Below are 24,767 nucleotides of genomic sequence, written 5' to 3'. Positions count from 1 at the left end.
GGGGGGGGACTGAACATAAACGTTCCTTCTCTTTTTTGGGGAAGTTAAAAGATTTAAATTATCATATCATGTAAATTATTATAACTACTGCTTGTATGTATTATTTTGTTTAAAGGATAAGTCTGAAGTTTTTATTTATCATTTGTTGTATTATTGAATGATTGAGTAGATATTTTATACTTTTTCTTAGCTTCTGCATTAAATTTATTTGATATAAATTCAGATTTAGTGTTGCTTATCCTTTTTAAGAACTCACCTCTATTTTTTTTTCTTGCATGTTTGAAGAAACAGAGGAAAGTTCAAAGACCGGTCTTATAATTGGTGAGGAGCATATTTCTCTTGCCTTCTTTGTTCCTTATAAATCTTGTTTTTTAAGCAGACGTGATCAAAAGAAGTCGATGTTGATGCTCTATTTCTTTCTTAAAAGTTGATCGCCCATAAAGGCTCTTTTTTATTATTTTACACAGAAGAAAGAATGCTTAATATTTGAAAAAATACGCCTCCTAATTCTGACCAGTATTCCCTCTAAAATACAAAATGCAGAACTTGGATAACTAGTTCCAATCCCAGGAAAACGTTTAAGAAAGGATTAGAGCACTTATCCAAATGTTTTCCTCAGAAGCCATGTTTTCTAAATTCAAATCAAACCATTGCTTGTAACATTATCATGACTTTTGTTGCCCTGTATTAACCAATAATGCTCGAACTTGAAAACTTTTCCCAGCTTCATTCCCAAAAATGAACTTCTATTTATCATTTCATGGCGACTTGACACTGGTTAGTCAGCTTCCAGCAAACCGTAGTTTAATGCAAGAATTGACACAATAGATTGTTGCTTTAGCATGAGCAATAAGAAAAGGATTTAACAACAGAGAACCTAATTAAAAGCTCTCTTGTCGTCCAAAAAGCATTTCTTGTTGCAATTCTGGTCTAGGTACTGTGAAATTCTAAAACAGTCATTGTTTCATAGCCTCTACTACTAAGTTACAGAAGTGAGTTGCTTTGCTTCTTTTTTAAGCTTTTCTTGAATTATCATCACCAAGGTACATCCTCCTGTAAATTTCCATTAAAATTATACATAATTAAGTAAAAAAGATATGGGCTTAAAGCCGATCTCTGATGTTATCTCACTGCAATAGGAAAATACTTGGTTAATCCAACTCCTGATCAAACACATGTAACAACTCTAGTATATATATCTATAACGACTTGAATATAAGTCATATCCGCTCATTTCTTTTCTCGAACTCTCCAAAGGACTTCTCTTGGAACCTTATCGTATTATTCTAAATCAATAACAATCATTTGTAGATCCTCCTTACTCTCTCTGTACTTCTCTATCAAACCTCAGAATAAATGTATATCTTCTATAGTAAACTACACGAATATAACTACAAAATGTTCACTATTATTTATAAATAATTATGAAACTGAAATAATGATATTTACAACATCAAAAATATAAAAGAAATAAAATTGAAATCATGAAAAGTGAACAATTAAACACGAGGCTAAGTAGCAATAAAATAAGTTTACTTATACATTAAATTCGTCATGAAAGAAAATAAAAACTTTTGGTGGGGCTCTGTATGCCACGATCTTGTTGTTGTTTTCATCGCTAGCTGTGATTTTGACTTCTCGCGACAGTTCAGAGAAGGAAAAGAAGAATATGAGTTTCAGTGGTCTCATACGCAACGATCCTGTCATTGCCTTCCCAGCTAGCTCTAATCACGATTGTATCGCAAGGGTTCAATCATGAAGGCGATGGTTTTGTGTGAAATCAGGAGGGTTGGTTATAGGGAGAGAGTTGTGATTCCCAAGACTTTTGTCTCCTGTAAATAACTAAAAGAGGCGGTGGGAGAACGATCGAAAGCAAGAAAGGAAAGCATCGGATTGGGGAAGAAAGGGAAAGTTGTGAATAAGGTAAGCAGTGTGAACGAGATTACATGGAAAGAAAAAAAAAAAAGTTTCAGTTCTTACAATGAAAACTACTAAACTTGGTAGCTGCGAATGATAATACTAAAAGTAACTTTCCCAGAGTTGAAAACATACGCTATATTTCAAAGATTTACAAATTATATCCTTCAATTCTTTACATCCTTTCACGTGAAATCTCCCAACCATCCAAGTAGCTTGTCTCCTAAAACCACCCCTTAGACAAGCCTCTGGGATAATAGATGTAAAGAATATCATGTCCTTTACATCTATTTGAAAGATGTCTCCTAAAACCACCCCTTAGACAAGCCTCTGGGTGATTTATTGATCTATAGTTCTCTACCACCTTTGGCAGTTCTTCGAGCAGCAAGAATTCATTGCAAACCACCATCGATAGCCTTCATTGATCGTTTTCTAAGTGTCAACATAGATTGTGATGAAGACTTGGATCACCATGAACACATTTCTCCCCCACCTATTCAATTATGGGGAATCCTTCCCTAAAACTAAAGAAACATCAATCTAAACAACAAAGATCTCCCTTCCTATTGTATAGCTTTGGTATCTATAAGCAAGCCTCATTAACTCTTGGGCCCTATTTACTAAAATACATAAAAAAATAGATGACAAAAGCATTCTAAAAAAAAATTATTTATAGAAATAACTCTCTTAATTAATATCTCAAATTATGTTCGGAAAGAATCAAGCTTTACAAATCCTTTCTATATCTTCCACTTATGATTGTTTTCAATAAATCTCTTTTTTTACCATAGAAGTCTGGAGCTGCATATTAAGAGGCAGTTTGGCTGCAAGTAGATTATGTTTAAATAGGATTTAGTAAATCTTGTAAATCCCAATTTATCATAACCTGAGATGATTAAAACTTGAAAGTCGTTTGGTATGTTAATAAATAAATCCTGGGAAATTGTTTCACCATTTTTAGCAGAATTTTGTTGAATGAAAAGTGTTGCATATATTCATATAATGTAATTTAAATTTCTATATATAGCACTTAAATCTTTCCTATAATATATTAATAATGCAGTTTTTAAGATTAATTTAAATTTATATTATTTCTAGCTCTATTAATTACTACTTGGATACTTATTCATTTATAAAAATTTATAAAACTAATTAACAATTAATTAATATTTAAATTTTTGTTAATTATCATTAATTCTAATTATAAATCAACTAAGAATATTATTAAAATAATCAAACTTTAATTGAAATTTTACTTTACAATAACAAATCATGACTTAATTATTTATAAAATCTATATCAATTAATTATTTATAAAATATATATCAAATGTAATTGATTAATTTTATTACTAAATCTGCAAGTAATTACAGAAAATTAGTGCTTGTTTCCTCTGTAATTAAATAATCATAACGAATCAATGAACTTTGTAGCAGAAAGCCCCTTAATCTCTATCTAATTAGCTATTGATGCTTATCATAATTCTTCCCTGACAGGTGTGAGCATGGCCGGAGGATTTAGCTTCATCATGTTCTGCTTCCTCTGCTTTCTCATCTACAGACGCTGGAAGAAGAAGCAGTCCTCTCGCTCCAACTTCTCTGACCGAAGCACCTCTTTTGCCCTGTCCTCCAAAACTGACCCTGAGCTAGCCTCCTCCTTCTACACTCCCATTTTCACCTATGACGAGCTTTATAAAGCAACCAACGCCTTCAATGCCTCCGAAGAAGTTGGCGACGGCGGATTCGGTACTGTTTACAAAGGTAACTTACCTTCGCTCATGTTCTCAAAACCAAAACTTGGATCAAATCCTCTCAGAAAACCAACTCATTTTGCCTAAACAGCTCCAATTTTGATTTTAGGCAAGCTGAAAGATGGCAGAGTGGTTGCAGTGAAGCGTCTCTATGAAACCAACTACCGACGTGCCGAGCAATTTATGAATGAGGTTAAGATTGTCTCCCTGCTACGCCACCAGAATCTCATCAGCCTCTATGGCTGCACCACCCTCCATAGCCGCGAGCTCCTCCTAGTATACGAATTCATCCCCAACGGCACCGTTGCCGACCACCTGCACGGCTCTCGGGCATCCGGTTCATTTCTCCCATGGAAAGTAAGGATGCGCATTGCCATTGAAACAGCCGATGCTCTCAACTATCTCCACTCCATCGAGCCACAGATCATCCACCGCGACATCAAGACCAACAACATCCTCCTTGACAACAACTTCCATGTCAAGGTTGGTGATTTCGGTCTGTCAAGACTCTTCCCGCTCGACGCCACGCACGTGTCAACTGCTCCACAGGGAACGCCCGGCTACGTCGATCCAGAGTACCACAAATTCTTTCAGCTCACGGACAAGAGTGATGTGTACAGTTTTGGAGTGGTTTTGATGGAGCTCATATCTTCCATGCCCGCAGTGGATATTAACAGGGAGTTGCATGAAGCCAGTCTAGCCTACATGGCAATAAAGAAGATACAAAGGCAGGAGTTGCATGAATTTGTGGATCCAAGGTTGGGTTACCATTCAGATTCCGATATAAACGGTATGATCACTCAGGTGGCAGGGCTGGCATTGCGGTGCTTGCAGACAGAGAGGGAGATGAGACCTGGCATTAAAGAGGTGTTGGAGATTTTGAGAGAGATAGAGAAAGCTGCTTGTGAGGCTGAGGGTTGCTTGGACGTAGATGGTGCAGTAGGGAAAAAGAGGAAGCATGTTTGCTGAAGAACATCCCTCCCTACTCTCCTAATTCGGTTGCGGAGAGATGGGTGAGCACCTCGTCATCCATGTCCAGCTTCTCTGGGTGAGATTGTCCGCTAATCTTCAATTACAAATTTCTTCATTACCGTTTTTTTCTTAATTCATTGTGTTCTTTGAGTTGATTATAGTGTGCTGTATAGATATATATTATATGGATGGGTTCGCATTATTTATGCTCTGCTGTAATTAGGGCTAGTTTGCTGGTATATTTTTTTACCAGTGATCAAGCCACTCACAATGCATGGTTAAAATAAAAAACATTGCACGATAATTGATGCAGTATATGCGCAGTCATGCATGAATTCACTTTTTCATGTATTTTTTTCATGCATTTTGTGACTAATAGAGAATGTTTATTTTTAAAATAACGGTGATTTGCTATAATGATGTTAGTACAATCGAAAATTGGAGGAATGGAAATTAGAATAGTTGATTAATTATATATATATAATTATTAATTTCTTAACGTAATCGTCATTAGAGTTTAACTACATAACTCAATTGGTTGGTATTTGATATGTCAGTTTTAAGTTTGTTGGGGTCGGGGGGTTGATATCACTGTGGATCAATCGAGTGGTTGTTGAGACATATAGGGTGGACGGGGGGCTTGGATCATAGCTCTAGCCTATATATATATATATATATATATAAACTTAGGTGGATGCTCTAAAATTTGAGTCACATGGATGTTCACGAAAAATTTTATTTGAATATTTAATTTTTAATAATTGAACATTTAATAAAGAAAAATAAATAAAATGCTTTGTAATCTTTCTTTTATTGAAAGATGTTGATTGTTGATTAACTTATAATTTTTTTGCTCTATTTAATATTTTTTTATAGAAAAATTGTGGATTGCCTCTAATGAGGCAGAAGAGAAGAGGCAGCTGGATAAAGCTACCTCGCTCTCAAAGAAGGAGTCGAGGAAAGGAAAGAGAGCAGGTTGCTCTTCTCTAAGATGGATGTACAAGTAAACGGAGGAAGGTGATCTGATAAGGGGCATAATTCTAGGTTCGGATCTAAGACATTCAACCTCCAAAACCTCAGTAATTATTTAAGATAAGGTTATTGGTGAGCTAATTCTAATCGAATGGAAACCTGCTCTAGTAAATATAGGTGATTCAAGGGGCCAACATCGAGATAAGCTGGCTCATTCTTTCTTTCAATTATCATTCTTCCCTTCAACTAGAGACCAGGGAGTACTCATAGCACCCTTATAGGTGATTCAAGGGGCCAACATCGAGATAAGCTGACTCGTTCCTTCTTTCAATTATCATTCTTCCTTTCAACTAGAGACCAGGGAGTACTCATAGCACCCTTCCACACAAGAGGTTTCCCGAATTTGAACTTCTAGTTTCACTCCCCTGTTAGAGAGAGCAAGGCAAGCTAACAATCTCTTCAATCTCCTTGGCACCGAGCGAACCAGCCAAGGAAGAAGATTCAGAGGAAAGTTGAGATGGGAGTCTTGAGTTAGTTGAGAAAGTGGAGTGCGGACCGAAAGGTGGGGTTGTAGCTTTTGAAATCTGATTCTTTTCTTCCCACGCCCCCAGGAACTAAGAAGAGAGGTTAGGACTGTTGGATCTCATTGTAGAAAAGGAGATTGAAGGTTTACATTAATTTGTATTCTAGCCTCGATCTAATAAACTTTGGGAAGGATTGGTTCTCATTGAACTTTGAGTCGGTTGGTATGCCTGCACCACTGCAGATATTTTATGGCTGGCTAGCCTAGAGAAACATCTGGATAACCTCCAACCAGTCGAATAATGTCAATCAATCAAATGCTTCCAACTTCTCGGCTACGCTTCGACCCATCATTTGACCTTACTCTACCTGACCATGAGGGGGGGAGTTGCAAAATTTGAGGTGAAGGCCAAAGGATACCGAGAGCGAGCGGAGCTGGTGACAATGAGGGTGACCAAGGCCGAGGTTGAGCTGAGGGATGCGAGAGTAGAGCTGGAGATAGTGCCTGAGTGGATATATGTGATCCAAGAGGAAAATGTTGACTTAACCAAGCGAATATACACTATGACAATCGTTGAAGAGCTCCTTGATACACTGGTTGAATGTTTGAAGGAGGGTAAAAAATAGCAATTTATGAATTTGTGAGAGTGAGGATGGTTGACCGCAAGTATTCTGATATTAATGAGTTTAAAAAGCTTTTTGATGCCACTTATGTGTCTAAAATGTGAAACGAATTTAAGGATGATAATGTGGTAGATAGAGGTTCTTCAAACACTCAACCCGAAGATCCTTAGACTCAGACTCTCTTTGTTTTCTTTCTTTACATGTAATCAAAATGTTATACACAATAGTTTTGTATTAAATGAATACATGAATGAAATATGACTTTTTGGTCATTTTTTATTTAGTTGAACTAAGCCTTTTTGTCGTCTTTTCATTTTTTTACGAAATTCATTCATCTTAAATCTTGATCTTTGATAGTTAACTTCATTCCTGCAAACCGGCCGAACAACATGGTGCCTCAATCCGTTGCTTCAGATTTTCATGAGTCGCCTAGATGTCAATTCATTGGCGGATCTAAGTCTTGCTTAACTGGACCCAAAAGCCTCGCAGAGGAGTATTCCATTATGGTTTTTTGGGTGGTTTTCTTAATTCCCTTTGGGGAGCTTTATTGCGACTGGAAAGAAACGAAGGTCAATAAACTACTTAGGGATCAAGTTATTGACCAATGAAAATGGAAAAATTTTGAAGCTTTAAGTTATGCGACTGAACGTCGGATCACTTTGTGTGGTCATCTATATTTTCATGACCAAGTGTCAAAATTCTTCGTGTGGTCGTCTTACTTTTAATGTGACCGAGCGTTGAAACATTACTTTTGACTGTCTTTTTTTTTTTTGGGCAATCCAGTCCCTTGAGTCTCACTTTAATGTGAATTCCAACAAACTTTTGATTCTCTGAGTGTTGTTTTAAGTTTAGGTTTACAACACCACAATTAATTTTTTGTTATAAAATAAAAGTTTATATGAAGTAAAGTAAAATTATTTTTCTCATACAGAGGTAAAAATCAGTTTCTTTCAAGGAAAAAAAATTTAAGATCATCTTCACTCCACATTTGGCGAATCTTTTTCCTAGCATATGATTTCAACTTGTTAAACGATGAAGGGGCCGATCCAAGTCTAATCGAGCTTGTCGACCGTCTTCCCATGCGTGGTTAGATCAACTTTCTTTAGAACCATGTCACCTGGTGAGAATGTCCTTTCTTGGACATTCTTGTTGTTGTATCAAGTCGTTCTTCTCTTTATCTCTTTCTGTCGAAGAGCCGCATTGGTTTGAGCTTCATCTAGCTTATTGAGGGCGAGCACTGCTCCTTCACCACTAGCATCTTACCAGTCGGTGAGATTCTCTTCATCGAAAGACGTTGTAGTGATGACCCTTTGGTTATAATGATTGTACTCGACTGACAACATTACTTTCATTCTATGAGAAAGCATGTAAAGTGTTCGTTTGATCGTTGATGATGGAGTGGTTCATATAGCCCTTAGGACCGACTGGAGCAAGTATGTCCTATTGCCTTTACCTCCTTCAAATTTCTTTCTAAGAAGATTATCATGATCTTATTTTCCGCCTCCACTAGGTCATTTGCTGATGGTGATGTACAAACACGAGTTTGATGTTGATTCCTTAATTTTGAAAAAAAATATCTCATCCCTTGATTTACCAATTGAGTCCCATTATCGATGATGAGTATTAAAGGTCTATCTAGATCATGTATGTCTAGATCAAAATCCAAATGACTTCTGCGGTAATTTGAGCGAGAGCTTTAATTTATATCCACTTAGAAAAATAATCTACGGTGGCAAGAGAAATTTATGATGCCTCTTTGAGGGGGAATCTACGGTGGCAAGAGAAATTTATGATGCCTCTTTGAGGGGGAACATAGAGATATCAAGCCCCAAAATAAAGAAAAGTTTGGGACTAATATTTAGTTATAGCTTTCGGGCCGGTTGGTGATGTAATGGGGCAGAATTTTGGCTTTGCTCGCACCTTTGAGAGAATTCTTGTGAGTTCTTTATGAGGATCAGTTAGAAATAGCCTTGCCTCTGGCTACATTGTGCTAAAGTCTTTCTGAATGGCTGCCACATTCGCCAAAATGCACCTTCTGGAGGATTTCTTCCACTACATCTTCTTTCACACACCTCAAGAGCAAAAAAAGTGGTTGACTTTTGGAACAGTCTATCTCCAATAAAGAGGTACAGGGCAGCTTTAAACTTGAACCTCCAAGGATCTGTTACTTCCTCGAAGATCTTTCCCATTCTTAGGGAGTGGATGTAGGGATCCATCTAAGTTTTTATACCCTCAGCTTCTACCTCTATTATCTCTAGCTCTTATATTCTTAGTTAAAAAATTTTTCGTGGCATCTTTTCTCCAAAGCATATGTTCCTTGACAGAAGATTAGTTACTTAGTTTTCTTTCCGTTTAAAATGTTTGATTATGAAGCTTGTAAACTTCCTTACCTGACTAAAAGGGTGTATTTTAGGTAATAGACATTAATAAGAGCGAAAGCCTAAAAGGGCGTTTCGCTAGATGTATAACCCAAACAACCCTCGTTAGTTGGTCTATTGAATAGTGCAAACCACTAGTCATACGTTCGGGTGGCTATAGCTATCCGGCTGGCCTTTATTATGGCTTTCGCTGAATAAGTAGTGCAGAGATTTTGCTAGCATACCCTTTGGACGGGTCATCAGTTGTCGCCTGACAATAGAATTGGCTGATCTAGTCAGATGGGGACCCATGGGGTTTTCTCCTTTTCTCCTGGTGGGCCCTCACCTGTCATGTCATCTTCCTAGCCACTGTTAGATTTCTGTTGACATATTTTTCATATACACTTCAATTATTCTTAAATGACTAATATATATTTTGACGAATCCTCCGAGTTCAAAATGCAGAAGCCTTTGCATGAAATATGCCTTAATTAAACTAATTCCATCCTTTTTTTATTCTTGTTTTTAATATAAAAATCATGTAGTTCTCTCACCTCTTTAACTGCGCGACATGCCATTAAATTAAGGGGATTCAAATCTCTCTCTAATTACCGAATATCTCTCTAATTAATAAACTTCTAACCCTCAGCAAGCATTAAGATTTCGAAATTAACTTTCATTTTTTGTCTAAAAGTTTTAATTAAAAAAATATTTTCGCTAATTAAAATATAAAATTAAAACCCATGCATAAGAACGAAACTACAAACACGCGATAGATTTCACGTCTAAAAGTTTTAATTAAAAAAATATTTTCGCTAATAAGTTGGGTTTAATAAGCCGAATATAAAATTAAAAGCCATGCATAAGAACGAAACTACAAACATGCGATAGATTTCACTGCAACGACTCGTTCTATTGCATGGAAATATCCACATTCTATCTTCATATGAAGAAATATTTGTGTACGTAAGACGTACGCAGCTCTGCGTACGTCTGATAAGTTACAGGGAAGGTATTGGGGGTTATATCCGTGTTATGCCCCCTATACTCTCCCTGTAACAACCTGTAACCTACATGTAACTAGTAAGTTCCGCACTTCTGTTTTCATATATTTGTAAGATACAGGTAGGTTACAGTGATGTTACAGGGGATATAACGCGGATATAACCCTCAATACCTCCCTGTAACCTACCTAACGCACCCAGCGTTGCGTACGTCTTATGTACGCAAATATTTCTCCTTCATATGACACTGTAACAAATGTCTTCTTTGTGTTAACAAAAATCTCGGAATCACGAAGATAATGATGGACGCTAGTTGTAAATTACAATTCATCGTATCATTTATTTTATTTTATTTTATTTTATTTTTGGCTGACTACAGCCTCTTTATAAAAATTCATATAAACTTTACCAATCTCTAAAAAAACTAAAGTCAATTGAAGGAGGGCATACCGCATGCCAATTATAAAAGTGCATCAAACTGCCTGCTTATCTTTGCTTAATTGGATACAATACCCAGTTGACATTCATCTTTAGTGTGGTCAACAAAAATCATGTTTGACCCCAACCTGAGCAATTGCGAAGATGTATTATAACATATAAAATAAAAATATAATATATATATGTACATAAATCATGGGGTGGACTTGCATTTCCAAACATAAATGTTCATATATTAAAATAATGTTTCAAAGTATTAGACCACAACATATCAAAGGGTTGTTTGGTTGCAAGTAGTTTAAGCTCAACTATTTTAAATGTATTGTATGTTCAATTTAAGAGGTGAGCTCTTATTTTGGTTAAAAGCAAAATAGAAATAAAGTTAAGAAAAAAATAATAATAATAAAAGTAATCCCAATAAATAACTTAATGTAGAGATCACCAAGCTCGACGGGTTTAGTTATAATGAATTTTGCATATCAAACAGTTATTTAAATTTTATATTTATATTTCAATTTAAGCTCATTTATGCTTGTCATGGGCCGACCTAAATGTTGACCCTCATATATAATCTACAAGACGAGTAGATCGGACATGAGGAGAGAAAAGAAGAAAGGATTGTGACAACCACCAAAATTGATCTAAATAATTCCCATTTGGAAAACAAACTCATATGTTGCCTTTAAAACATCAAAATTACTCGAGGAATGGTGTGCTATGATTGAATGGAACAAACACACATAAATCATCAAACTTTTAGCACAAAGTGCTCGATTTGAACGGAAACATCTTGACCGTCAACAAAGTCATTCGAAGTGACATTTGATTATGAAATGGACAGTGCGAGTGCATACAAAATGACAAATCATCTGAGGTGTATTCTACGATCAAATGAATAAAAAGATGATAAAAACGATAGATCGACAATGCGGCGCTGGTAATTTAAACCCGAATCACATCGATTGCCAAAGTCTCTCAAATGTCCTCTGATCGTAAAACGTACCACGCGACTGCATCCAAAAAATCAAATTTGGCTAGAAAGTACACACATATTGCTAGGCTCTCATTGATTAGTGAGTCAATATAAAATGCAAGGTTTTTCTCTTAAGAAGTACAATTGATGCATAATAATGGTTAAGAGTTTGGATTCACTGATAGGGCTATCAAAACGGCTCGTTGTTCGTGAACAGCTTGTGTTCGGCTAGTTAAGCAGCTCATGTTCGCTCGTTCATTATGTTTAACGAGTCGAACACGAACAAAATTTTAAGCTCGAAATATAAACTAGCCGAACATGAACAAATATTTGTTTACTCGTGTTTGACTCAAATTGGCTCGAAAAGAAATAAGTAAATAAATAAATATATTGGTTCAATTCGGGCTAGCCGAGCCAACAACACCAGTTTTTCTCATTTCTTCGTCAATAACACCTTAATAACACTACGATAAGAATCCCAATAACACCTACTTGAAGTTGTGCAAACCTCTTAATAACAACACTCGGTACCACGAGCGCGAGACCGTAATAACATTTCAATAACATTGCGGTACAACCTTCAATAAAACCAAATTGACGTCGTTGTCGCGGAACCGTAATAACACCATGAACAACCCGTAATAATACAACAATAACACTTGCCAATACCGCCGCAAAAATTTCAGTCACGTCACACCAATTCCACCCCTGCCCGCGTGATCCAACCCCAGTAACACCATGATAAAACCCCTAAATAACCCCGCGGTCGTGGTCCTAATACAATACAACCGCGATCCAACCTAAATAACGCCAAGATACAACCCATAATAATACCACAATATCACCGACCAATACCGCCACAAACTTTTCAGCCATGCCGAGCTAATAATACTCTTGCCCGCACGATCCAACCCCAAAACCACCATGATACAACCCCCAATAACACCGCGCCAATGATTCTGAGCCAATACAGTCGCGATCTAACCTAAATAACACCACGATATAACCTGTAAATTTCTAGCCAAACAGAAGCTGAACACAAACAGGAATATGTTATTTGAGTCGAACAATGTGAACATGAACACATTGTTCATGAGACATTTTAAACACGAGTCAATTTCAAACATGAGCCAAATTTGAATGAGTCTAACACCAGCTGAGGCTGAGCTCGCTCAAGCTCAACTTGTTTACAACCCTAGCTGCCACCCACTCCTTCCATTGAGAGCCCGCTACATCATCTTAAGAAAAATTTTTAAAAAAAAGGACATACCTAATCTGTCTCCCTACTCTCTCCAAATCTAAGAGGACATTTGGGGCAGATTGAAGGTGTGGGAAACACTTTGAAATGTCATCGTATTGTTCAGAAAGCACATTCTAATTGCACTGTAGAATATGACATTTTCTATCCTTAGCATTCGATGTTGCAATTTTGACCTTGCTACCCTCGAACGGTTACTCTCTGCTCTATCTCGCTCCCATCTCCTCTCGTCTGCCCTATGCTCTTACTTCTCCTATCTCTCGATCTTGTAAGTTTCTTTCCTCTTCTTATTTTGATCTCGCGTAAGATCTGTAAGTTTACCTCTCGTAAAGATCTCTTGTAAATGTTCGATGGATTGGAGTTTGTTTTTTTATTTTTTTGGCTCTATGCTATGGAACTCTTCCTCATGCATATCTTGGCTCTCTGTTAAGCATTATTTTGATTCTAGGGCTTTGGGCATTCTCGATGGATTGGATTTCATTATGGTTTTAGATCCATTGCAATTTGGTTCTGTTGCAATCCTCTTCTATGAGGTTTTTGGCTTTATGCTATGGAACTTTTCTTTATGTATTTGTTGGCTCTCTGTTAAGCATTACTTTGGCTCTATGGTATCTCTTACTTTCGAGCCATAATAGAAGGTAATACATGAAAATACTAGAGTACAAGTACTTGTTGTAGAATATTTTTAAGTGCAACTAGTAAGAGTTTTTGTCTTTATGTGCCTTATAAATGGTTCAATCTCCTCATAAGCCATTTTGTAATGCACACAGAGAGTTTTTCTTTGCAGATCTCCAATGACATTCAAGGATGTCAACGTAAAAATAATTTCACTTGAATATTCACGTTTGCGTCATTACAACTTGCTCATTGGTCGGAATTTCTCTTTAGATTTAAAGGGCACATGGATGCTTAAAACCGCACAACGTTGCTCGAGGTTTGATTGTATCCCAATTGGAGAACGTTGCTTGGGGCTCGATGGTATCCCAACTGGACAACGTTGCTAGAGACATGTTTCACATGCTTCATCTGCATTTTAAAATGAATATTATCATACTTTTAATTGTTATTTTAATACGCTATTTCTTTTTTATTAGGTTACTTGATACTCACTCTTAAGTGAGGTATATATCTTTTTTTTATTGTTATAAAGTGGTTTTTTTGGTTCTCAACTGTCAAATGTATAGTCGTTACAGTTTTGTTGCAAACAGCAACACTGCACAGTGTCATAATGGTCATTTATCCAAAAAAAGATGCAAATCAAATGTTTTCCAAATGCACAAACCAAAGCTAAACAACTTATCCAGATCAAGAATAGAATGATCATTTATCCAAAAGCTGTTGCAAATCATCTGTTTTCTAAACGCACAAACAAAATAATCAGCCAACTTATCAGGATAAGTTGTAGATCCTTCATCGATCTACAAAGGTATAAAAGATGGTATTTCTCAACCTTTAAAGTCGAGTGTGACGCTTTTGATGCGAAGAGCGGAACTCATGCACACTTTTCTAAGTGTGGCGAGGGAAATTTGAAGGCGGCTTTAGTGATTTGTTTTGCTTCAGCGACGTGTTTGACGCGACGAGCGGAACACATGCACACTTTTGTTAGCATGGCGAGGAAAACTAGTATGCGGCGCTTATAGCACAATCCTTCTTGCGAAATGTTTAATGCGACGAGTGAAAATCGTGCATGCTTTTCTTAGCGTGGCGAGGGAAACTCGTTGGCGATGCTCATGATGAAATATGAAAATACTTGTTGGTAAGGCGTTCTGCATGTACTCCATGCACTCGTTTCTTGGCGTGGTGTGTTTCAAAAATTCGGTCACGATGTCTCACAACACTGACCATGCATGTCATCCTTGGCATGGTAGGCAAACTCAAACTCCCGATGCAACCCCCTACAGGGGACTACATCGGGAGCTTTCAAAATTTTGTCTGATTTTGGGACTTAACTTCAAATGGACTTGAAGTGGGCTGAATAAATTTAGAGTAAAATGTGAATACACTCAAAAGAGAACAAAATTGCAAAATGTAAGAAGTACAAAAGAGTTAAAAGCTTACTTGAAAGATTCAAAGGCATCATGCTACCAAAGCAAATGAAATTTTCCTAACCTGTAAAACTTCAAGATGTGAATTGAACTAAATCATGATCACCTATTTATTGAAAGAGAAAGGAATCATGTGAGTTCCGCTAAAAAAGTTACCTACAAACAATTTCACCACCCAAATTAAATCCACGTGAGGTCAAATTTTGCTAGCCAAATAAATGTGAAAATTGTAATGCATATAAATTTAAACTTCGCCACCGGATCTGCAACCCCAAATACATGAGCAGATAGAAGACAAAGTTGAGGTCTCTAATGAAAATATTTGCATCCATCTCAATGATGATATCCCCTTACAAATAATAATGAAACCACCTAAAAGTAAGTTAAAGTTAACAGTTAAAATACCCACATGTGCTCTGACCAACGTGCTAAATACTCGATCTCAAGGTTTTGCACTAGTTAAAATGTGTGCTTAAGCTCAAAACCAAATTTTCCAAGACACATACAAAGCTACTTAAAATCAATTACAGTTAATAAAATGACCATGACAACATGTGCCACGACATGCCTCTAAATATTCAAGCTCATGCGTTTAAGATTGTTGCGTGGGAAACGAGCTGTCTTGCCTATGGGGCAAGGTCATAAGTCCCACACTTTGGCCAATCTAATCCTCCTCCCTACAGGAGCCAGAGTTGACAAGATTGAGCCTCAACTTAAGCCAATCCAATCCTCCTTCCTACGGAGAAAGGAGTCAACAGAATTGAGCGCCTACTGAGGCAATATGATCCTCCTCCTTACTAGGACTAGAGTTGATAGGACTGATGCTTTTAATGGTGTAATTTATAATATTTTTCGATGATGGCCGAGTTGATAGAACATTTCAACTGGAGGGGTCTATTTGAAAATTATGTTCAAATTCTATTTCAAATTCAATTATTTCAGTTACTAAATTCGATCCTTTCTAAGTGGGACAAAATGGATAGGTTTAAAGTCATTCATTCTCCGATGATGATCATATTGATAGTGAATCTCAATCGGAGTGGTCTATTTTAAAAACGTGCCTCAAAGTCTATTTTGATCCTCTGTAAGTAGGATAGCTTCGATAGGGTTCGAAGACATTAATCCCTGATTATTGTCGTGTTAAAAATGAATCTCAATATATATATATATATATATATATTCGATCCTCTGTAAGTGGAATAGAGTCGACATGGTTTAAAGACATCAGTCCTAAATGATGACCGTGTTAATCAAAGATTTTAACTAGGGGGGGGGGGGGGGGGGGGGGGTTCTATTTTAAAATTTATTTTCAAAGTTTATTTATTTCAATTACTAAATTTGATTCTCTATAAGTGGGATAGAGGCGACAGTGTTAAAAAAAATCACTGATGATGGTCGTGTTGATCGAAGATTTCAATCATTATTTTAAAATTATTCTTCAAAGTCTATGTTGAATGATATTGTCAAAAAACAACAACCTCCAATGATGGCCTTGTTGATCAAAGATTTCAGTATTTATTTTAAAATTATTCTTCAAAGTCTATTTTGAATTCAATATTTCTATTAATAAGTCTGATCCTCTGTAAGTGTGACAGAGTCGATAGAGTTTAAAGACATCAATCCCCAATGATGGTTGCTTTGATAATACATCTCAACCAGAGGGGTCTATTTTCAAAATCAAATCTCAAAGTTCATTTTCAAAACTCATATAATAATATAAATCAAGAACCCAATCCTTTGTTAGTGGGACGGAGTCGTCAGGGTTCAAAGACATTAATCCCCGATGATGGCTGTGTTGATCATAAATTTTAACTTGAGGGGTTTATCTATAAAATTATGATATTTTGAATCATAAATATAATAATATTTAAATGAAAAATTATGCCACTTAATGCTTAAAGCAAAATTTCATACACCCTCTACAACTGTTTACCAGAATGGACAAATTTAATATTGGCTCGAACTCACAAAGAGCCAATGTCATATCAAATGTACTACTCAATTCATGCTAAAAAAAATTTTATGTCAATAAGGACACGACCTGAGTCCTCTGATCGCATGGTTCTTACCTCCAAAAGACACAATAAAGAAGCAGTTATGACCACAACCATCTGACGGGGTGGTTTGCCACAAAATGACACCATTATTACGGTCACTATTGTAGCCCATATATTCTCCAATGCAGTCTGCCCTTTTAAGTATTGAATCAAAGGGTATATTCAGTAAGGCAGAAAGCCCTGTGTAAGCTAGTGTCGACTTAGATTAGTCTCCTTAGACAAACATTTACCCCAAGTCTACAGGGTCCCCTTAGACGAAGCAACCCATGACTATTGACAAGTATTTTTTTGGTCAGGTTGGGTCGACTACCTTCGCTTACTAAGTAGACCCGGGACCATGACAACCCGGGATGATAAAACCATAGGATCTTGATCGACTTCGTCATCATTTCCCCCACCATCCGCTTTAAATTCACAGTGATGATAATTTTTATAATTTAAATTCTCAAATTTACTGCTACTATATGCTAAGTCCTAATATTTAATGTCTAATGACTAGCTTTAATCGAAAGTGCTCTCCCATTATCAAGTGAGGTAATTAATCATAGGGGCTTGAGTCTATGAGAAATCTCGAACCCAAGATCTTAAAGTCCACGCAAAATGTGGTGAAATCTCTAAGTAGTGTCTTATTTACTATATATCTCATCTGTCGTAAGCTAGTGTCGACTTAGATTAGTCTCCTTAGACTAATATTCTTAAAATTTGACCCCGAAACTTAACACACAAACACTCCTTGTTAAGCTCTCGACGAGAGTTTGGGGCGCCTTTCGAAGTTTCGGAGCCCACACTAACATGAATAAAAGATCAAGGGTTCCACAAAAAATAGTTCACATTATCACTTTAACTATATCAATAATTGGCATTTACATATAGACAACTCAATTCTTGTTTATGTCTCTGTCATCTAAACTTTGCTTTTCATATTAATACCACCTAAATCTATAAGTATTTTAACTTTAAAAAAAATGAAATATACATTTTCATGCATATGTAATGTGCTAGATATGCAAAAATATATGAATTGAGTGGCATGCATATAAATATACCTATGAATAAACAATAACTTACTTTATTATTTTACTAGTCATATATAAATGGTATAAACTTCAGTTATTTGAAATAAGAATATTATTCTGAGCCATTTTTTCTTAATTCAATAAAAAAGTCTTGATTAATGGCCATGGCTTTGACAAATTCCCCAACGTCCTCTGTGGCATTCACCTAATGAACTGTTGCATGAACCACAACAGGATCCATTAATAAAAATATCTTCTTTAAAATACGTGCATCCTACCATTTCTCCTAAAAATAAAGCTTAAAAATGTCATTTGTTAAAGCCAAATGAATGGTTCATCTCTTCCTCTTTCCAAAGGATTTTCTTATGGATATCCATTGGCATGCAATTACACAACTTAAATCCATTGCTCCAAAGCATTCGAAAGCTGCAAGTCGCTTAGAATTTGTACCAAAGCAAGCTTTGCTTGATCAGGAACATGATGTTTCGAAAGAAAACTTGATAGTTTCTCCTCTGCTTTCTTCTTGTCCATGCTAAATATTCTGAGCAATGAAAACAATTAAACAGCTATGATAATAATAATATATGTTAGAGGGCTTCACAAATTGCTCCAGGAAGGAAAAAAGAGTGATGTTACAGCCTCATTTGCTATGTTAATGTAGAGGGTGCTTTGTCGTTTTGCTGACATTTTCAATCATCAGCTTTGTAAATGACATTCAAGTCTAATTTTTAATTAAATTAATGGACTTTTAATAAGTCAAACCTTTTGATGGATAAAAGAAAATGCAAAAATAACCATCATGTAAATAATTTTTCATTTCTTAAGTGAGATAATGCTTGATCAGACATATTGCTGCAGAAAGATAATGTTATTAATTGACTAGCATTATTAACTAAATAGCCCAAAACTTTGGCTTTCTTGGCTTGGTTTGTGGCAGAAGCTAAAAAGCTTAAGCTGATTGAATTAAGAAAATTGGACAATTTTTTCCTTAGTTTAAATATATTTTAAAGGATAAGATAAAGATTATGACTCGCAAATTCTATTTTTTTTAGCCGAATTTTAATGAAAAAAATGAAAATCATAAGCTCATAAGGTAGGGTGAGCCCGCACTTCAATTCAATATTTTCTATTTCCAACTAATATGCTATGCATTTGAGGGGAAAAATATTATGTTCAGAGTCTGGATGCAAGCTTGCGTCCGGACAATCGCTGCGATCCACCAGAAAGAGCGGAGAAGAAAAAAAAATGACCTCCCTTTTTCATTTGAGGACATTATTTACGTTTTTCATAAATTAGTTTTTATGGTATTTTATATATATATTTTTCTTTTTTTTTGGTAGAAGTGACTACTTTGTGCATAAAAAAAAAATGGCTAATCAGTCTTACCCATTTAGCTTCAAGGCAAGATAAGAATCCGCAAACTGCTGCGCACTGCGGAGGCAGAGGCATTCACACAAGCGAAGCTGGTGCTCTTGCAAATAATATTTTTGATTTCGGCTCTCTGCCAAGTAGAAAGTTAATACAGGAATGATTTTGGTCACTATTCTCCTGTTCAGCTTCATCTGCTGCTCAACCTTAGACTCCTGCGCCTGCTTCTTCTCCTCCTCCGTTCTGTAAAATATTGCTGATCGATGGTGTGTGCTCGCTCCAAATCTCTGGAATTCAAAAAAATTTAAACTTTCATTTTTTCCTTCTCTGAAAACCATGCATAAACAATGAATGCATGATGTGTTAATTACCAAATAATCTTTGTTTGTGGGATCATGGTTTTGAAAGAAGAAGTTGCAGAGTGATTTATATGTTGTCTTCCTCCTGTCATAAGTCACCTGCACAGCCTCTGTGTGTCCTGTTTTCTCTTCCAATACCTGCATGAAAAAGTACAATAAATTATATAAATAATAACTATGGATGGTGAAGTAAGAATATGAAACTATAGAAGTAATTTAAGTTATATTACATATTCTTCCTACATGTTTATAATTTGGCTTAGCAATCATTCCTCCAAAGTAGCCAACCGCGGTTCTCTCCACGCCGCTTTCCGTGCGGCAGAAGGCGGCTTCCAGCTCCCAGAAACTGCCTGCAAATTGCTTATGGAGGTTATTATAAAAAAAAAAAATTGACAAAGTGAAAGGGCGGTTTTCTGGCAACAATTTGAGATAGTCATGTATGAAAAAGCACAATTTTCAGATATTCGGGAGGTATTGGAGGGTTATGTTGCTGTTATTGGGGTTAATTATCCCAATAACCTCACAAAACCCTCAAATGACAAGAAAAAATATGAGCGCCGAACTGCAGAATGTATTAGAAGGTTATTGTGAGGTTATTGATGTACTTCTTAATAACCTGCAATAGCTGAGTTATTGGAAGATTATTCGGGGTTATACGCAAGCAGAATTGCATGCATATGACGTACGCAAATAGCACTCCCCAAACACACCCTCAATTTCTTGTAGTAACAAAACAATACCAGAAAAATAACCACCAAAGATGGAAAAAATCATCACTAAGGCACGAAAATAAAAAGAACTAATAAACTCACCTGCGGCAAATATGGCATCTTTTAAAAATTCTGGTTGGGGGAGATGGGAAGGAGAGGAATTTCTGGTTTCATTATCGCCATTGTTGTGCTGAGTTTTGGGCTGAGGGAGCAATCTGTACATCTTGGATTGATTTTGGTGGAGAGATGAGATTGAAGAGGAAGGTATTGGACTAATAGGAAGCTCTGAACGATATTTGGGACGATTATAAAGAATGACCGGGTTGTTTTCTACTTTAATTGTTTTTTATTATGTTTATATTTTCTGAACTTTGATTTATATGCTGTGCAGTAATATAATAAGATAAGAAAGAAATAAACAGCTGTTAAGGATTGAAGTTTGACTTTTTGTGATATCGAGTTTGATGTCATCCACAGCTGGAATGAAGTTTCAAGCTTATAATAAACATCGGAAGACTGATTCATTAGATTGAGCCGTACATTTTTCTTTTCCTTTGATGAAGAGTTTGTCCGAGCAACGACAAAGTTGAAGTGTTGCTTGGTGTCTGTTTGAGACAGCTGCAGCTTCTTAGTTTTTTTTATTGCTGCTTAGTTGTCCAAAGACTGATTCATTAGATTGAGCCGTACATTTTTCTCCTTCTTTGATGAAGAGTTTGTCTGAGCAACGACAAAGCTTAAGTGTTGCTTGGGGTCTATTTGGGACAGCTGCAGCTTCTCAGCTTTTTTGTTGCTGCTTAGTTGTCCCAGGAAGCTACTGCGGGAAAACTGCTGCGGAGAAGCTGGCTGGTTGTTTGTTGCAGCTATGTGAAAATAGTTGTGTTGTCGCTGTTTCTGGATAAATAATCATTCCACCCATGTTTAATAATGTTGTGTAGGAAATGTTTTTTATATTTACATCTCCCAAATCTTTTAAAAATTATCACCATTTAAACTTATCAAAAGTAAAATACACATTTTCATGTATGAATAAGGAGTTTTACACTTAAAAATTAAACTTTAGGTGTCAAATTTCTAAATACATTAGAATGTAGTGGTAACTATGCAAATTTATCTTTAAAAATAATAAAAATTTGATGGAGCCGCCCATGCTTGCCTCGTCAACCGTCCTTGAACCCATCTCTTCCATGTTGTCAACGCCGCCCTCCGAACCTCCGACTGGATCTACCTCGATGCCAACATCGAGTTCCCCGTGTGTTCCTCTCCACCACTCCTTCCACGCCGAGCAATTCCTCATCACCAACGCCGCCTTACACTCTAAAACCTCGATCCCCTTCATCGCCGTATCAGAGTTCCCTTGCGGTCTCTGCTTGCAGTTCTCGAACGAGGAGGGGCAGGGTATAATATGCTTTCGCTTGAACGGCGAGGGGCAGTTGGTCAAACCGGGAGGTGGGGCGGTTAGGTAATATGCTACCGCTTGAACGCGGGCCGCAGGTTCCATCTGCGGCCGCTTTTCGCCAAAACCACGTCTCACCTCAATCCCCTGCCGAACCAAACGGACCCTTAGTTTCCAAAGGTGAATTTGTCAACAACTTATTTAGAGGATTGATAATATATGTACTTCATTTCACTACTTAACAAACTATTTCTTCTGATTAATTTATTCTATAGTTTTGATACATGTATTCTGAGTTGTATATATCATTTTATATATATTTTAAAGTGAAATTTTCCTCAATAATGACCTTCTGAAATAAATATATATGAAATTTTCTCGCTCTATCCATAAAATGCTCTTTCTCTCTCTATGAGGAGGAGAAGGTCTCTCTCCTTTTGGCCCATAATCTATCATTTTATATACCATTCAAATTTAGACCATATCATTGATTGTGAACTGTATAATTTAAATCCTATAAAACTTTAGCTTTTATAAACTTTATCATAGTTTAAATATTCATCAAGCAAGCATGATAAAATAAAAAAATGGTGCATGAAGTAGTCCACTTATTAATATCATTATTGATCCGTATATTTAATTTTCAAACAATTTGAAAATTTTTGTACATTATAATGGACCATTTTATTTTCATGAGCAATTAGAGACATCCTATAAGAATACTTTGATGCATATGATTAATGATAGACAATCTTAAAGGTCTTGGAAACATATGGCATTAGTTATGGTATTATATATACATATATATTGGATAGTTTTAAATTTACATTAAAAATCATAGCATTGCTCAAGTTGAACCATGGCTTTCCAAACCCACTCACCATGTGTAATCATAAGTCCTAAATTGATTGCAACCATTAATAAAACTCATCTTATATAAACTTCGAATAATCTTCTCGAGTACTTATGCCCGTGTTTATGATTAGTGTATTATACATTTCTCTTCTGTTATTGCTTTAATGTTTTGGTTGAATGCTACCAATTTACAAGTGTTAGATCAATCATTCAAGTATTTTATGGATTAATTATATTGATTAACTAACTTCTTGAGCTAACTAGCATAGAACTTTTAAGATTACCTTTTTTTTATAAATATTCTTCATTTTTTTTTAGAAATGAATGCTTTCTTTTGTTAAGGTATTTTTCAGATTATTTGACTCATCTAATGATCGATGTGTATCTCATTATGATGGAATTGCACAAACTAAACAAGAGTATCTTCTCATAGTAATTAAACACCAAGTATGAAATTAGAACGATTAGATGTATTATTCGATCAATTGAAACAAAATTATGTGAAAAAATAAACTAATTGCAAATCAATCAAAGAGAAAAACAAGATTTGCTATAAAAAAATGAAGCTCTGCAAGGAAAAAATCAATACTGTTAAGATGTAGAGATTGAATTTCTCCTATTATAATGTGGTTGAGTGATTTTTAATTTATATATTAACTATATTTTATTCTACCAAATTCTGATCATAAATAGTAGCTATCTTACTTATGAAAAATTTAGGATTTCCACTTTCTTCATGCAACCTACCGAAGACTTAGGGAGATTAAATACAAAAAAAAAGTTGCTAATTCTCTTTGAATCTTAAAATTGGTTCACATACTTTTTTTTTTCAGTTTTCTAACCTATAATTCATCCACTAAGCTGTTTTATCTAAGATGAGCTTGTTTTTCATCTCTCAGCTTTGAACAAACTTCAAGAAAAATTAATCAAAGATCAGTCTATTAATAGGAGTTGTGATATAGTACAAAATATGTGGTAACTATTAAAATGAAAAATATAATTTTTTTATTAAAAAGGAAACTAATGCCAAACTTTATGGTTACATTCAATTCCATAAAAATTGAATGTAATTCATGATAAAAGAGGGGAAAACATGATAATACTTGAAAATTGAAATGATTATACTTTAAGCTAGAAGAAAAGGCACAAAGTAACGCTCTTGCTTTACGACTACAATCTTTATCTTTTTTTTTCATGTCCAAGCATTTTAGAGCTTCAATAATCACTCCCTTTAAGAGAACCTTAAAAACCTCTGAAGGGCTCTGTAAATTCCAATAAGATAGCTTCCAAACTTAGCCGTTGGACCCTCCAAACGTCTATTAATTTATTTTTAATCATAAATATGATTGCAACGTATCATCCAAATATGGTAAAGTTTCACGTTGAAGTTAATCAAAATTGGGGCTAGGAACCTGTTAGCACATAAGTGCTTAGTCCTATATCCTAGGTGTTATTTTAATTTAATCTAGTTGTTAAACACCGTTACAGGGCACCTAGGCCCTGAGCTCTCAAATTTTAGGTGAGATTCTAGCAGCTAAGTTAGCTTCGATATTAAGCGCCAGAATGCTTATTTGTCTACTTTCTAAGTTGATTCTAGCACCTTGGCAATGATTCTCTATTTCAGAGCACCAACATGGATATCTAGTGTTAGATCTAGCATCTATGCACCAAGCTGGGTGCCTAAAGTTCTTCTGTTCACATCAATTGCACCCAAATTATTATGAACATTTATAGAAGTTAATTATGCACATTTCCTTTTTATTTTTTTTCTAAAGCTTCCCGTTCACCTACTGTTGACCTCACTTTTGGTTGAGGTCTAGAAATTTCTTTAGTAGCCTAGGTTTAGCCATAGGACTTTCCTATTGACTAGTCTTAGAAAACTAGAAAAGGTACCCTCACTATTAGAAATTCAAAACTCTTCTCTTTACTCAACTTGAAATTCCACATATTGACCTTAACCTCTAGCATTTAGTAGGTAAGATCATTATGGGGGAAGCACAAGAAGAGTTCCTATAGGGCTACTTGGCCTTAGGATTGACCCTGGGTGTTGACTTGGAACTAGGGTACACCATATCTTCATAATACATTGGTCTATGACTCATTCAGAATGGTTCTCTACCCAATTGCACTTGAAATGACCAATTTGGTCTTTTGCCCCTAGGCACCTCCAAATTACT

At 35.8% G+C, this 24,767-nt stretch overlaps 2 protein-coding genes across 2 annotated transcripts in view; one reads left to right on the top strand and one right to left on the bottom strand.

Moving 5' to 3' along the window:
* Positions 1-4,801, top strand: part of LOC110033675 (LEAF RUST 10 DISEASE-RESISTANCE LOCUS RECEPTOR-LIKE PROTEIN KINASE-like 1.1) — a 26,606-nt gene extending 21,805 nt beyond the window's left edge. The window contains 4 exon segments of the mRNA XM_020737730.1: positions 286-321; positions 3,414-3,677; positions 3,777-4,609; positions 4,612-4,801. Of these exon segments, the coding sequence (XP_020593389.1) occupies positions 3,422-3,677; positions 3,777-4,609; positions 4,612-4,719 (1,197 nt within the window). The 5' untranslated portion in view covers positions 286-321; positions 3,414-3,421 and the 3' untranslated portion in view covers positions 4,720-4,801.
* Positions 4,802-18,091: 13,290 nt separating this feature from the next.
* Positions 18,092-20,672, bottom strand: LOC110033671 (peptide methionine sulfoxide reductase-like). The gene is made up of 5 exons (XM_020737727.1): positions 20,445-20,672; positions 19,876-19,982; positions 19,645-19,770; positions 19,292-19,560; positions 18,092-18,446 (listed from the first exon to the last, which is right to left on the bottom strand). The coding sequence occupies exons 1-5, from the start codon at positions 20,563-20,565 to the stop codon at positions 18,302-18,304; spliced, it is 768 nt and encodes a 255-aa protein (XP_020593386.1). The 5' UTR covers positions 20,566-20,672; the 3' UTR covers positions 18,092-18,301.
* Positions 20,673-24,767: the final 4,095 nt, after the last annotated feature.

The sequence above is a fragment of the Phalaenopsis equestris genome, unplaced genomic scaffold (genome assembly GCF_001263595.1).
Source record: "Phalaenopsis equestris unplaced genomic scaffold, ASM126359v1 Scaffold001251, whole genome shotgun sequence".
Taxonomy (NCBI): domain Eukaryota; kingdom Viridiplantae; phylum Streptophyta; class Magnoliopsida; order Asparagales; family Orchidaceae; genus Phalaenopsis; species Phalaenopsis equestris.
Note: the sequence above shows the minus strand (reverse complement) of the source record. Positions and strands in the feature narration are given on the sequence as shown.

What these genes read in the sequence shown, in the direction of transcription:
- LOC110033671 (XM_020737727.1), bottom strand. Translation starts at nt 20,565, where the DNA reads ATGTACAGATTGCTCCCTCAGCCCAAAACTCAGCACAACAATGGCGAT. An exon ending in CTAAGCCAAATTATAAACAT is followed by an intron (nt 19,771 to 19,875) that starts GTAGGAAGAATA and finishes TTTTTCATGCAG; the next exon opens with GTATTGGAAGAGAAAACAGG. An exon ending in CCACAAACAAAGATTATTTG is followed by an intron (nt 19,561 to 19,644) that starts GTAATTAACACA and finishes TTTGAATTCCAG; the next exon opens with AGATTTGGAGCGAGCACACA.